General features: G+C 40.7%; 2 protein-coding genes across 6 annotated transcripts in view; both read right to left on the bottom strand.

The window, feature by feature from the left end:
• The window catches only part of LOC110466996, a 99,231-nt gene that overhangs the window by 47,231 nt on the left and 35,686 nt on the right, over positions 1-16,314 (bottom strand). Inside the window, exon 1 of one of the 5 annotated variants that reach the window (XM_021523855.1) lies at positions 13,133-13,154. The exons of the other annotated variants lie outside the window; for them this stretch is intronic. The gene's annotated coding sequence lies outside the window, so the exon portion shown is untranslated. Of the gene's footprint in view, positions 1-13,132; positions 13,155-16,314 lie in introns of those variants that run through there. 5 annotated transcript variants of the gene reach the window in all.
• On the bottom strand, positions 7,855-13,708 carry LOC110467136 (proteoglycan 4-like). The gene is made up of 2 exons (XM_021524078.1): positions 13,622-13,708; positions 7,855-8,271 (listed from the first exon to the last, which is right to left on the bottom strand). Exons 1-2 carry the CDS (start codon positions 13,706-13,708, stop codon positions 7,855-7,857), a joined length of 504 nt encoding a protein of 167 aa, XP_021379753.1.

The following is a 16,314-nucleotide window of genomic DNA, read 5'->3' as shown; positions in this document are numbered from 1 at the left end:
TGTACTGTGTTGGGACAGGCCCTTGAGTGTGTCCCTGTTATCCTATTGTACTGTGTTGGGACAGGCCCTTGAGTGTGTCCCTGTTATTCTATTGTACTGTGTTGGGACAGGTCCTTGAGTGTGTCTCTGTTATCCTATTGTAAAGTTATAGTGTACTGTGTTGGGACAGGTCCTTGAGTGTGTCCCTGTTATCCTATTGTACTGTGTTGGGACAGGCCCTGGAGTGTGTCCCTGTTATCCTATTGTACTGTGTTGGGACAGGCCCTGGAGTGTGTCCCTGTTATCCTATTGTACTGTGTTGGGACAGGTCCTTGAGTGTGTCCCTGTTATCCTATTGTAAAGTTCTATAGTACTGTGTTGGGACAGGACCTTGAGAGGGTCCCTGTTATCCTATTGTACTGTGTTGGGACATGCCCTGGAGTGTGTCCCTGTTATCCTATTGTACTTTGTTGGGACAGGAACTTGAGAGTGTCCCTGTTATCCTATTGTAAAGTTCTAGTGTACTGTGTTGGGACAGGTCCTTGAGTGTGTCCCTGTTATCCTATTGTACTTTGTTGGGACAGGACCTTGAGAGTGTCCCTGTTATCCTATTGTAAAGTTCTATTGTACTGTGTTGGGACAGGACCTTGAGAGTGTCCCTGTTATCCTATTGTACTGTGTTGGGACAGGCCCCTGAGTGTGTCCCTGTTATCCTATTGTAAAGTTCTATTACTGTTACGACAACCTACAAAAAATCTGAGTTTTAGATTCAGGCTTTAGAGTAGGTCAGTCGGTGAAACAGCCCAGTACCAGTACATTGAAACTACTGATAGAGTCCTGTATCACAACCATATTCACAATCCTGTTTTACTGGTAAAATACTAGTCGCTTCAAATTCCTACTGACTTATCAAAATGTCCCTTCGGTTCATTCACTGTGAGACTGGTAAGCCAGACGTCCCGGATTCGACCTCTGGCAGAGACATAATAGAACAAACAATGACCTCTGTTACAATACCAGGCAACATGATTTAAATAGGAGATTTTTAATAGACGCCTTTTGTTGGTTTCCAGTACATTTTAATTTATTTTTATTTTTATTTTAATATCTATGTTTGGGTCAACAACTAGTAAACAATGAACAGTAGGGTTGGGCGGAATATCTCAATTTCTTCCAGAATTTTTAATGAGAATAATAAAGATTATAATACAGTTTCTATTAGTACTGTCTGGAATATAGATAGGTTGATCTTTAACAATCCCAAAAAACTTATAAAAAAAAAACCAACATGCTAGACATAACAGCATCCATGTGTTAATATATAACTTTCTGTATTGATACACAATTTAACAGGTTTTGTCTGCAGTAAAACTTGGACTGCGTACAGAAATAACAGACGGAAATTATACAATAACCTTCAGTATAACTATATAACGATGTGACCTGTTGATCCTACAGACACACACACCCAGTCTAACACCAGAGCTAAACGAATACCTTACTAAACTCACTTTAGGTCCATATGTTGTTGACTTGAAATTTGACTGGCCCAGTCTCTAGAATACAGAGAAAATTGAGACTGCAATGATTTTTGAACACTTAAATGTCTGATTCTGAGTTTCAAACTAAGGGGAGATAAACCAACAGAAGGATGTAGTTAGTTTGTCACAAAACTCAGTGGCTGGTAGCCAGTTTAGCTTGGCATATATATCAGGACAGGAAGAAAATTTGGTTGAGCTCAGTTCATTGTCCCGTTGTTTTCAAAATTACAAAAAATGTATTAAAAACAAATATAAGATGTACATGTTTTGGTACTATATATAATATATATATATATAACACTCATATTTCTACGTCGGCGAAAAATTACAATTTTTATTTTTTATTATTTTTTTGTTATTTTTTTTATTATTCAGGGTTCGTGACATATTTCAGGGGTACCGGGAATGTACAACAGGAATTTCTAGGATGGTATTTTGAAATATTGACTTAACATTACCTAATGAATGAACTCAGGATCCTGGTCAACTTTACATCAAAAATAAAACTCATAGTTACAGTTTAATTATAACACTAATTCTGATGGTGCTTTGAACATCAAATATCCTGAGCTTTAAGCTTCACACATGGAGACTCACAAGAAAATTAAGACAGAACTAATGATCTATTAGAGTGGGAGGTGACTTCTCCGAGGGGATGTTAACCATCTGTGTTAAATTCTGGAACATTTTCAGTCCATTAATTAAAGCCACATCAAGTGTCTTACTCTGACTGATAGAAGTCAGTAGCCTTATCAAAACCTCATTAAATGTTCATCAAAACACATCAGCTGGTACAGTACACACAGTACAGGAATGTCTTAGTACACCTGCATGCTGCATGGTCCCCAGAAAATATCTGTGAAATTTAACACCCTAAGGTTACAGTGACTTTTTTTTATTAAACAAACATGTAAAAGCTTAATTACATGTCCTTTTCATCAGATCAGAAACATTTGATTGATCCTGTGTTTGTAATAGTTAATTGTTTGTTGATGAGACAGCACCTCTGGTAATGTATGGAATGCTGACATTCAGTAGCTTGTCCAATAGAAGTAACCACTGTTTTCTTTCATAAATTACTTTCAAATGAGTAATTACCTTCTAATGAATAATTACTTTTCAGATCTATGTATCATAATTATCACAATTGCTTGGAAGTGGAAATGTAACGCAGGTTGGGTGGCTAAGTGGGCAGACTGACCTGCATTCTAACCCCGGAGCTTACAGATGGATGCTATAACCAAACTCTTTGCCCCCTTTCTCCACCCTTCCGATACTAGGGTAAATAAGGGGAGCATTCTAATAGTGGTTAGAGTAACTAAAGGAGGTATAAAAGGGTAAAGTTAGATAGGCATGTAGATAAAATGTTGTGAGAGGGGAAGCCCCAGGAGTTTAAGAGAGGTAAGGCTGTTAGAAATGATGATAGTGGGAAAATAGAGAGGAGGGTGGAAAGACAGATGGTGAAAATATTAGCACTACCCCAGCCAAGTCCCTGGAACAACAACCCAAGCAGTACTAGTCCCAACACAGAGGCTCAAGTACATCACAGCTACAACCACAGACTAAAGTCAGCTTCTGAAACACATTTTACATAACTGCTTCTCACAAACAAACAGAATAATTCATGACTGTAATACTGGCTTCACCTCCCTGTACTCCGTGTAACAACAACAACACAACAGATCTACAGTTGTAGGGAGGAGAGACTCAAGCCTGGATCACCTCGCTGCAACAGGCCCCGATCCTGAGGTTACGCACACAGTGTAAACACCCCACCTCCCTGTACTCTGTGTAACAACAACACAACAGACCTACAGTTGTAGGGAGGAGAGACTCAAGCCTGGATCACCTCGCTGCAACAGGCCCCGATCCTGAGGTTACACACAACGTGGAAACACCCCACCTCCCTGTACTCTGTGTAACAACAACAACACAACAGACCTACACAGTTGTAAGGAGGAGAGACTCAAGCCTGGCTCACGCTGTATCAGGCCCTGAGGTTACACACACCGTGTAAACACCCCACCTCCCTGTGCTCTGTGTAACAACAACACAACAGACCTACAGTTGTAGGGAGGCGAGACTCAAGCCTGGATCACCTCGCTGCAACAGGCCCTGATTCTGAGGTTACACACACCGTGGAAACACCCCACCTCCCTGTACTCTGTGTAACAACAACAACACAACAGATCTACAGTTGAAGGGAGGAGACTCAAGCCTGGATCACCTCGCTGTAACAGGCCCTGATCCTGAGGTTACACACACAGTGGAAACACCCCACCTTCCTGTACTCTGTGTAACAACAACAACACAACAGACCTACAGTTGTAGGGAGGAGAGACTCAAGCCTGGATCACCTCGCTGTAACAGGCCCCGATCCTGAGGTTACACACACCGTGGAAACACCCTACCTCCCTGTACTGGGGAACACTGTCGAGTGTACTACACTGGGGAACACTGCCGTGACTGTACTACACTGGGGAACACTGTCGAGTGTAGTACACACGACAGTGTTCCCCAGTGTAGTAGACTCGACAGTGTTCCCCAGTGTAGTCCACTCGACAGTGTCCCCAGTGGAGTACACTCACGACAGGGTTCCCCAGTGTAGTACAGTCACGGCAGTGTTCCCCAGTACAGGGAACACTGTCGAGTGTACTACTCTGGGAAACACTGTCGAGTGTACTACACTGGGGAACACTGTCGAGTGTTCTACATTGGGGAACACTGTCGAGTGTTCTACACTGGGGAACACTGTCGTGAGTGTACTACACTGGGGACACTGTCGAGTGTACTACACTGGGGAACACTGTCGATTGTACTAAACTTGGGAACACTGTCGAGTGTACTACACTTGGAAACACTGGTGAGTGTACTACACTTGGGAACACTGGCGAGTGTACTACACTGGGGAACACTGTCGGGTGAACTACACTGGGGAACACTGTCGAGTGTACTACACTGGGGAACATGCACTGTCGGGTGTACTACACTGGGGAACACTGTCGTGTGTACTTCACTGGGGAACGCTGTCGCGAGTGTACTACACTGGGGAACACTGTCGTGTGTACTTCACTGGGGAACGCTGTCGCGAGTGTAATACACTCGACAGTGTGCCCCAGTGTAGAGCACCCGCCAGTGCATGTTCCCCAGGGTAGTACACTCGCGACAGAGTTCCCCAGTGTAGTTCACCCGACAGTGTTCCCCGGTGTAGTACACTCGACCGTGTTCCCCAGTGTAGCACACTCGACAGTGTTACCCAGTGTAGTACACCCGGCAGTGCTCCCCAGTGAAGTACACACGCCAGTGTTCCCCAGTGAAGGACACACGACAGTGTTCACCAGTGTAGTACACTGGGGAACATGCACTGTCGGGCGTACTACACTGGGGACACTGTCGAGTGTAATACTCTGGGGAACACTGTCGAGTGTACTACACTTGGGAACACTGTCAAGTGTACTATACTGGGAAACACTGTCGAGTGTACTACACTTGGGAACACTGGCGAGTGTACTACACTGGGGAACACTGTCGGGTGTACTACACTGGGGAACACTGTCGAGTGTACTACACTTGGGAACACTGTCGAGTGTACACCACTAGGAAACACTGTCGTGAGTGTACTACACTGGGGAACACTGTCGAGTGTACTACACTTGGGAACACTGGCGAGTCTACTACACTGGGGAACACTGTCGGGAGTACTACACTGGGGAACACTGTCGAGCGAACTACACTTGGGAACACTGTCGAGTGTGCACCACTAGGAAACACTCTCGTGAGTGTACTACACTGGGGAACTCTGTTGAGTGTACTACACGGGGGAACACTGGCGAGTGTACTACACTTGGGAACACTGGCGAGTGTACTACACTTGGGAACACTGTCGCGTGTACACCACTAGGAAACACTGTCGTGAGTGTACTACACTGGGGAACTCTGTCGAGTGTACTACACTGGGAAACACGGTTGTGAGTGTACTACACTGGGGAACAATGTTGAGTGTACTACACTGGGGAACACTGTCGAGTGTACTACACTCGGGAACACTGTCGAGTGTACTACACTGGGAAACACTGTCGTGAGTGTACTACACTGGGGAACACTGTCGTGAGTGTACTACACTGGGGAACACTGTTGAGTGTACTACACTGGGAAACACTGTCGTGAGTGTACTACACTGGGGAACACTGTTGAGTGTACTACACTGGGGAACACTGTCGAGTGTACTACACTGGGGAACACTGCCGAGTGTACTACACTGGGGAACACTGTCAGGTGTACTACACTGGGGAACACTGTCGGGAGTGTACTTCACTGGGGAACACTGTCGGGCTAAGAATGCCCCTCTATAACATGGACATGCAATACATGTGCATTAGTGCTGTAACCGGCTAAATACACATAAGTATATGGTTAACTTTTAATCCTCCATCTTTGAAAATTACCAAACTGTAATTGTATAATCTTCGTGTGTAATGCATGTGCATGGATAACAGCAAATATGCAAGTACATATTCATTCATACAATAATTCTCAAATACATACAGATTAATCAAATTCCATCATGATTTGAAATTATCCTTTAGAAAAACACATTAGTATGTTTTAATCTTTCCATGTTTTGAAATACCTATAAGTTGTAGAAATGATCCTTTCCAATGCAATCATCCCCTGACGACATGGACACTGGTAATTACTTCTCCACAACCAGGCACCACTCACTGTTCTACAGCCACAACCAGGCACCACTCACTGTTCTACAGCCACACCCAGGCACCACTCACAGTCCCACCGCCACAACCAGGCACCACTCACTGTTCTACACCCACAAACAAAGGGACATGAAACCCACAACCAGGCACCGCTCACTGTTATACAGCCACAAACAAAGGGACATGAAATCCAAAACCAGGCACCACTCACTGTTCCACAGCCACAAACAAAGGGACATCAAATCCACAACCAGGCACCACTCACTGCTCTACAGCCACAACCAGGCACCCCTCACTTTTCTACAGCCACAAACAAAGGCTTATGAAATCCACAACCAGGCACCACTCACTGTTCTACAGCCACAAACAAAGACACATGAAATCCACAACCAGGCACCACTCACTGTTCTACAGCCACAAACAAAGGGATATGAAATCCACAACCAGGCACCCCTCCCTGTTCGACAGCCACAACCAGGCTCCACTCACTCTTCTACAGCCACACCCAGGCACCACTCACTGTTCTACAGCCACAAACAAAGGGACATGAAATCCATTTCAAGTTTCCCAAAACCAGTACAGCAGTGTCTCCCACAACTGAAAGCACCTGTCTTCATCTTATATATTGATTTAAGAGAAAAATATTGCATGTCAATTTTAGTAAATATTATTTATCCCTGAACTAAGAATTACTGTATCTGCATGCATTCACAATGCATCAGCATCACGACTGCCTAGAAGCTCAAAGACAGAGCTGGGACGCCCTGTACAGTTGTATAATTAAACAAGGAGGATACCGGATGTTGTGCAAGTTGAAAATGAAAAACACAGATGTCAAGGGCATCCAAATTTAAAATGATCATAAGGAAATAACTTAAGTTTGTAGAAATATGTCAACAAGGAAATATTGCTATTATGCAGTAAAGATCATGTACTGCAATAAGTTTTGAAGGGCCCTTCTGGCCAGGTGAGCTAAAAATAAAATTCATGTAAAAAATATACCTACATGTATAGAAATTTTGAGGGTCTAAAAGTGAGCATAAGGAAAAATGTTAGTATATATACCGAAGTAATTAATATAATCCATGACAGGGTATTGGCTACTGCAGATACTAGAACAAAGCAAAGTATCACGTACAAAGTTTGGCAATTGTAGGTGACAAAGTATATAAGGTAAGCTCTAGATCTGAACAAAGTGATTTATGGTAAACAAAGGGCCATAACTCTGTTTATACAAGACCAGATTTCAGTATACATGTATAACATTCTGCCAGATGTTATTTATCTCCCCAAAAACATGTACAACTTATCTATAAATTTCTAGCCAAAAATAAACCCGATTTTACTTTTTTGCGAGATTGTACATACTTAAATATATATAGTTACGTGTAAACAGAAGTTAACATTAAACTATATAGGTGCCCTAATCACTACACATTGAAAATGTATATTAAAGTCTAAACTAACACCAGAACATAAAACTCTATTATAAACTAATATTACATTTAAAAGTCAAAAAATAAGACCTATATATAATTTCCATCAGCTTTTGCGAACATCTACAGTATTTGAGATCGTTTAAAAGAAATAAAAATAAAAAGTGCAGCCATGTGTAGAATGATTCAGTGTAGAGTATTCTGTGGGCAAGGTTCTGTGGGCGAGGTTCTGTGGGCAAGGTTCTGTGGGCAAGGTTGAGATTCTGTGGGCGAGGTTGAGGTTCTGTGGGCGAGGTTCTGTGAGCAAGGTTTTGTGGGCGAGGTTCTGTGGGCAAGGTTGAGGTTCTGTGGGCGAGGTTGAGGTTCTGTGGGCGAGGTTCTGTGGGCGAGGTTGAGGTTCTGTGGGCGAGGTTCTGTGGGTGAGGTTGAGGTTCTGTGGGCAAGGTTGAGGTTCTGTGGGCAAGGTTCTGTGGGCGAGGTTGAGGTTCTGTGGGCGAGGTTCTGTGGGCGAGGTTGAGGTTCTGTGGGCGAGGTTCTGTGGGCGAGGTTCTGTAGGTGAGGTTGAGGTTCTGTGGGCGAGGTTCTGTGCTCTACTCCTACATACTGTCAATAAGTCCTATATATACATTGATACAATCTATGTCAGTTCTTTAGCGGTCTGGGTTTTACAATCTTCACACATGCAATTCTTGGCTTGTCATATACCAGAAGGGCATACATATTTTGATTCATACATCAAGTGTATCACCCCTTGGGTACTGGGCAATGTCGGTCTTGCAGTTCTATGATTGCATAACAATATACTGATATCCAAAACGTATTTTGTACTGTATTTCTTTATGAAGGGGCTAACCCAATAATGTCAGATATTAATTTAGCAGCATCGTTGTGATATCGTTGGTGATATTCTGATATCTGATAACTGGTTGTCAGTGTCAGTCATTAGCAGTGTGAAGATAGGTAATAATCCTACAGTTCTACAGTTGTATTAGCAGAGCAATGGCAGACATATCGGTATGACATGACATATGGTGGCAAACATTTTATCACAGGATAAGCTTGAGGACCTTGTACATGAAAATATGCTGCCTCGCCAACATTGTATAAAGAAACACATGGTATCATAACTTAAATACACTATCCGATTAAATATGATGATACATATATTGTATCATGAACAACGATGACAACATTACAATTACACTATACTATTAACTATTATAGAAATTAAATAATAAACTGCAACAAGAGGCCCAAGAGGGCCTGTATCGCTCACCTGAATATTTATGCAGTCATAGCAAAATATTCTCATTAAATATTATATTGCACTAAAAATATTTCCCTCGCAAACTTTGTTGGCTCCATCTGTTGAAACTACCAACAAAATATTATTATAAGATTCTATGCTTTTTGATTCTTCTTCAGAAGTTGATAGACATATTTTTCCCTGTTATCTTGTAAGTAGGTCAATGTCATTTTCCTTCTCAAATTGGTTAGCTCTATTCCAAAAAGCTACCAGCCAAATCTTATGAATCCATTCCTTTTAGTTCTCAAGAACAAATCCATTAAAATGTTGTTGACCTCTGTGACCTCTAAAGTAGGTTGAGGTCATTTTCATTTGCAAACTTTGGTGAGCTCTATCCCAGGAAGTCACCAGCCAAATATTATAATTTTATGCCTTTTAATTCTTCAGAAGAAGCTGTTTGAACTGTTTGACATATTTGAATGCTGTGACCTTGAAAGTAGGTCAAGGTCATTTTCATTCGCAAACTTTGTTTGGCTCTTTCCCAGGAAGCCACCTGCCAAATATTAAGATTTTATAACTTCCAGTTCTTCAGAAGTCGTTTAAAGTGTTTGACATGTCTGCCTCATGTGACCTTAAAAGTAGGTCAAGGTCATTTTCATTCTCAAACTTTGTTGGGCTCTTTCCTAGGAAGCTACAAGCCAAATATAGAGATTCTATACCTTTCAGTTCTTCAGAAGAAGTCATTTGAAGTTTTTGACATATTTGACCCCTGTGACCTTGAAAGAAGGTCAAGGTCATTTTTGTTTTCAAACTCTGTCGGGCTCTATCCAAGGAAGCCACCAGTCAAATATTAAGATTCTATACCTTTCAATTCTTCAGAAGAAGTCGTTTGAAGCATTTGACATATTTGACCCCTGTGACCTTGAAAGTAGGTTTAACTAATTTTCATTCTCAGACTTTGTTGGGCTCCATCCCAGGAAGCCATCAGCCAAATATAAAGATTCTATACCTTTTAATTCTTGAGAGTAGGTCAAGGTCATTTTAGTTCTCAAACTTTATCGGGATCCTACCAACAATTCTCTCAGCCAAATATCATGACTCTAGGCCTGTCCGTTCTTCAGAAGAAGTTGTTTAAAGGAAAAGTTGACGGCTGAGGACGGACGGACGCAGATGCAGGTGAGCTATTTATGTCTAGCTATATAAACCTCACAATGACATCAGAATAGCAGACCGTAAAACAATAACACATCTCTGAAGGCTACAATTGTCCGTTCTTCAGAAGAAGTTGTTTAAAGGAAAAGTTGACGGCTGCGGACGGACGGACGCAGATGCAGGTGAGCCATTTATGTCTAGCTATATAAAAATCACAATGACATCAGAATAGCAGACCGTAAAACAATAACACATCTCTGAAGTATCCAATGTCTAGCTATATAAACCGCACAATGACATCAGAATAGCAGACCGCACAACAATAACACATCGCTGAAGTCTATTAGAAGTTAACAATGTCTAGCTATCTAAACCTCACAATGACATCAGAATAGCAGACCGCACAACAATAACACATCTCTGAAGGCTACAATTGTCCGTTCTTCAGAAGAAGTAGTATAAAGGAAAAGTTGACGGCTGATGACGGACGGACGCAGATGCAGGAGAGCTATTTATGTCTAGCTATATAAAAATCACAATGACATCAGAATAGCAGACCGTAAAACAATAACACATCTCTGAAGTCTGCAATGTCTAGCTATATAAACCGCACAATGACATCAGAATAGCAGATCGTCCAACAATAACACATCTCTGAAGTCTACAATGTCTCTATAGTTATATAAAGCTCACAATGACATCAGAATAGCAGACCGTAAAACAATAACACATCTCTGAAGTATCCAATGTCTAGCTATATAAACCGCACAATGACATCAGAATAGCAGATCATACAACAATAACACATCTCTTAAGTCTACAATGTCTATATAGCTATATAAACCTCACAATGGCATCAGATTAGCAGACCGTACAACAATATATCATGACTCTAGGCCTGTCCGTTCTTCAGAAGAAGTAGTATAAAGGAAAAGTTGACGGCTGATGACGGACGGACGCAGATGCAGGTGAGCCATTTATGTCTAGCTATATAAAAATCACAATGACATCAGAATAGCAGATCGTCCAACAATAACACATCTCTGAAGGCTACAATGTCCAGCTATATAAACCTCACAATGGCATCAGATTAGCAGACCGTACAACAATATATCATGACTCTAGGCCTGTCCGTTCTTCAGAAGAAGTAGTATAAAGGAAAAGTTGACGGCTGCGGACGGACGGACGCAGATGCAGGAGAGCTATTTATGTCTAGCTATATAAAAATCACAATGACATCAGAATAGCAGACCGTAAAACAATAACACATCTCTGAAGTCTACAATGTCTAGCTATATAAACCTCACAATGACATCAGAATAGCAGACCGTACAACAATAACACATCTCTGAAGTCTACAATGTCTAGCTATATAAACCTCACAATGACATCAGAATAGCAGACCGTACAACAATAACACATCTCTGAAGTCTACAATGTCTAGCTATATAAACCTCACAATGACATCAGAATAGCAGACCGTACAACAATAACACATCTCTGAAGTCTACAATGTCTAGCTATATAAACCTCACAATGACATCAGAATAGCAGACCGTACAACAATAACACATCTCTGAAGTCTACAATGTCTAGCTATATAAACCTCACAATGACATCAGAATAGCAGACCGTACAACAATAACACATCTCTGAAGTCTACAATGTCTAGCTATATAAACCTCACAATGACATCAGAATAGCAGACCGTACAACAATAACACATCTCTGAAGTCTACAATGTCTAGCTATATAAACCTCACAATGACATCAGAATAGCAGACCGTACAACAATAACACATCTCTGAAGTCTACAATGTCTAGCTATATAAACCTCACAATGACATCAGAATAGCAGACCGTACAACAATAACACATCTCTGAAGTCTACAATGTCTAGCTATATAAACCTCACAATGACATCAGAATAGCAGACCGTACAACAATAACACATCTCTGAAGTCTACAATGTCTAGCTATATAAACCTCACAATGACATCAGAATAGCAGACCGTACAACAATAACACATCTCTGAAGTCTACAATGTCTAGCTATATAAACCTCACAATGACATCAGAATAGCAGACCGTACAACAATAACACATCTCTGAAGTCTACAATGTCTAGCTATATAAACCTCACAATGACATCAGAATAGCAGACCGTACAACAATAACACATCTCTGAAGTCTACAATGTCTAGCTATATAAACCTCACAATGACATCAGAATAGCAGACCGTACAACAATAACACATCTCTGAAGTCTACAATGTCTAGCTATATAAACCTCACAATGACATCAGAATAGCAGACCGTACAACAATAACACATCTCTGAAGTCTACAATGTCTAGCTATATAAACCTCACAATGACATCAGAATAGCAGACCGTACAACAATAACACATCTCTGAAGTCTACAATGTCTAGCTATATAAACCTCACAATGACATCAGAAGAGCAGACCGTACAGCAATATCACATCTCTGAAGTCTATTAGAAGTTAACAATGTCTAGCTATATAAACCTCACAATGACATCAGAATAGCAGACCGTACAACAATAACACATCTCTGAAGTCTATTAGAAGTTAACAATGTCTAACTATATAAACCTCACAATGACATCAGAATAGCAGACTGTACAACAATAACACATTTCTGAAGTCTATTAGAAGTTAACAATGTCTATCTATATAAACCTCACAATGACATCAGAATAGCAGACCGTACAACAATGACACATCTCTGAAGTCTACAATGTCTAGCTATATAAACCTCACAATGGCATCAGATTAGCAGACCGTACAACAATAACACATCTCTGAAGTCTATTAGAAGTCTACAGTGTCTAGCTATATAAACCTCACAATGACATCAGAATAGCAGACCGTACAACAATAACACATCTCTGAAGTCTACAATGTCTAGCTATATAACCCTCACAATGACATCAGAATAGCAGACCATACAACAATAACACAATTCTGAAGTCTGAAGCAAGTTAGCAATGTCTAGCTATATAACCCCCACAATGACATCAGAACAAGCCTCTCTGTACTTACATAAAGTTAGACACCATCTCCAAACTCCCACGTAATTAAAATCCAACAGAATTTTTTTTCTTCAAAATCTCTGCGAGAAACCTATCAGATTTCATGAAATTGCAAAATGCTTTCCCCACTATAGAAATATGAAGCATCTGGTACATATTAGATAGAGGTCTGTGAATGTGGACTGTTGAGTCTATTAGCTTTATAACACTGTGTCCCTATATACATATGATGTGTCTGGTACCCAAACTTATTACTGCAACACTACAAAGCCATATGGGCACTATTACCAACCCAAGTAATAGCCTCCTGTTTTCATCTTGATAATATTTTTATTGGGCTGGAAACTAAAATTATTTTTATTTTATTACATTCATTAAAATTGATATCCCACATTACCAGGAGTGTAAGGCCTTCTCTGGATATCCCACACTACCAAGAGTTTAAGGCCTTTTCGTTTAAGGATGGAAGCTGTGTAAATTAAAAATGAAGAGTTCTTACATCTGTGTAAATACTCAGGATTTGGGTTGTGTGGATGATGTCTCTCCGACTTTTGTCTGTGATTGTTACACAGCTGCCGATGGGCATCACGTCCGTTACACAACCTCATCCAACCCAGCACACATCCACAAATACTATTAGATCATTTCCAAGATTAACTTAGAAATCTCTATCAGAAAATATCTGCTGAAAGCTAGTCCACCCCCACACCCTGCCTTGAACTATATATACAACTTATCATTACAGCAAATATCTGCTACATGATTCAAAGTATGCTGCCTACAAAGTGTGGTACATTAATGATGGTGCTATAAAGCTGAGTAAAGTCTTGTTTCTATTATACCAGTATCAGCACTAGTTACTGTACAAGTCGGTCATCCATCCAGTAAACACCATAAAGAGCTGATGGAGGCCAAAGTCACTCGGCCAAACCTACCCATCTCAGGCTCTAAACACTAATTTTGATGACTGGAATTTCAGGATACTGTGCAAATATTTCTTTTTGTCATACTAAAAACTTCATAGGTTTTCAAAAACAACACTGTAAGGTGAAACAGTACGCAGGGTGAAACAATACTGTAAGGTGAAACAATACTGTAAGGTTAAACAATACTGAATGGTGAAACAGCACTGTAATGTGACACAGTACTGAAATGTGAAACAACACTGTAAGGTGAAACAGTACTGAAATGTGAAACAACACTGTAAGGTGAAACAGTACTGTAAGGTGAAACAGTACTGTAAGGTGAAACAACACTGTAAGGTGAAACAACACTGTCATGTGAAACAACACTGTAAGGTGAAACAGTGCTGTAATGTGAAACAAAACTGTAAGGTGAAACAGTACATAAGGTGAAACAATACTGTAAGGTGAAACAATACTGTAAGGTTAAACAATACTGAATGGTGAAAAAACACGGTAAGGTGAAACAGTACTGTAAGGTGAAACAATACTGAATGGTGAAACAATACTGTAAGGTGAAACAATACTGTAAGGTTAAACAATACTGAATGGTGAAACAATACTGTAAGGTGAAACAATACTGAAAGGTTAAACAATACTGAATGGTGAAACAACACGGTAAGGTGAAACAGTACTGTAAGGTTAAACAATACTGAATGGTAAAACAACACGGTAAGGTGAAACAACACTGTAATGTAAAACAGTACTGTAAGGTGAGACAACACTGTAAGGTGAAACAGTACTGTAAGGGGAAACAATACTGAATGGTGAAACAACACGGTAATGTGAAACAACACTGTAATGTAAAACAGTACTGAAAAGTGAAACAACACTGTAAGGTGAAACAGTACTGTAAGTTGTAACAGTACGTAAGGTGAAACAATACTGTAAGGTTAAACAATACTGAATTGTGAAACAACACGGTAAGGTGAAACAGTACTGTAAGGTGAAACGACACTGTAAAGTGAAACAACACTGTAAGGTGGTGAAACAGCCCTGTAATGCAAAACAGTACTGTAAGGTGAAACAACACTGTAAAGTGAAACAACACTGTAAGGTGGTGAAACAGCCCTGTAATGTAAAACAGTACTGTAAGGTGAAACAACACTGTAAGGTGAAACAGTACTGTAAGGTGAAACAGCACTGTAAAGTGAAACAGTACTGTAATGTGAAACAGTACTGTAAGGTGAAACAACACTGTAATGTAAAACAGTACTGAAAGGTGAAACAACACTGTAAGGTGAAACAGTACTGTAAGGTGAAACAGCACTGTTAGGTGAAACAGTACTGTAATGTGAAACAACACTGCAAAGTGAAACAACACTGTAAGGTGAAACAGTACTGTAAGGTGAAACAGTACTGTAAGGTGAAACAGCACTGTAAGGTGAAACAGTACTGTAATGTGAAACAACACTGTAAAGTGAAACAACACTGTAAGGTGAAACAACCCTGTAATGTAAAACAGTACTGTAAGGTGAAACAGTACTGTAAGGTGAAACAACACTGTAAGGTGAAACAATACTATAGGGTGAAACAACACTGCAAGGTGAAACAATACTGTAAGGTGAAACAACACTGTAGGGTGAAACAGTACTGTAAGGTGAAACAGCACTGTAAAGTGAAACAGTACTGTAATGTGAAACAGTACTGTAAGGTGAAACAGTACTGTAAGGTGAAACAGCACGGTAAGGTGAAACAGTACTGTAAGATGAAATAGCACTGTAAGGTGAAACAGTACTGTAAGGTGAAACAGTACTGTAAGGTGAAACGGTACTGTAAGGTAAAACAACAGGGTAAGGTGAAACAGTATTGTAAGGTGTAATAGTACTGTAAGGTGAAACAGTACTGTAAGGTGAAACAACACTGTAAAGTGAAACAACACGGTAAGGTGAAACAGTACTGTAAGGTGAAAAAGTACTATAAGGTGAAACAGTACTGTAAAGTGAAACAGCTCTGTAAGATAGTACAGTACTGTAAGGTGAAACAGTACTGTAAGGTGAAACGGTTATTCCCCGATATCCTGCCCCTTCCCCTATCTCCTGCCCGATCCCCCCTAATCTCCTGCACCTTCCCCCTATCTCCTGCCCCATCCCTCCTAATCTCCTGCCCCATCCCCTATCTCCTGCTCCAGTCCCCCTAATCTCCTGCCCCATTCCCCCTATCTCCTGCCCCATCCCCTAACTCCTGCCCCTTTCCCCCTATCTCCTGCCCCATCCCTCCTAATATCCTG

This window comes from Mizuhopecten yessoensis, unplaced genomic scaffold (assembly GCF_002113885.1).
Source record: "Mizuhopecten yessoensis strain PY_sf001 unplaced genomic scaffold, ASM211388v2 scaffold1721, whole genome shotgun sequence".
NCBI classification, from domain to species: Eukaryota; Metazoa; Mollusca; class Bivalvia; order Pectinida; family Pectinidae; genus Mizuhopecten; species Mizuhopecten yessoensis.
This window is presented reverse-complemented; position numbering and strand designations above follow the sequence as displayed.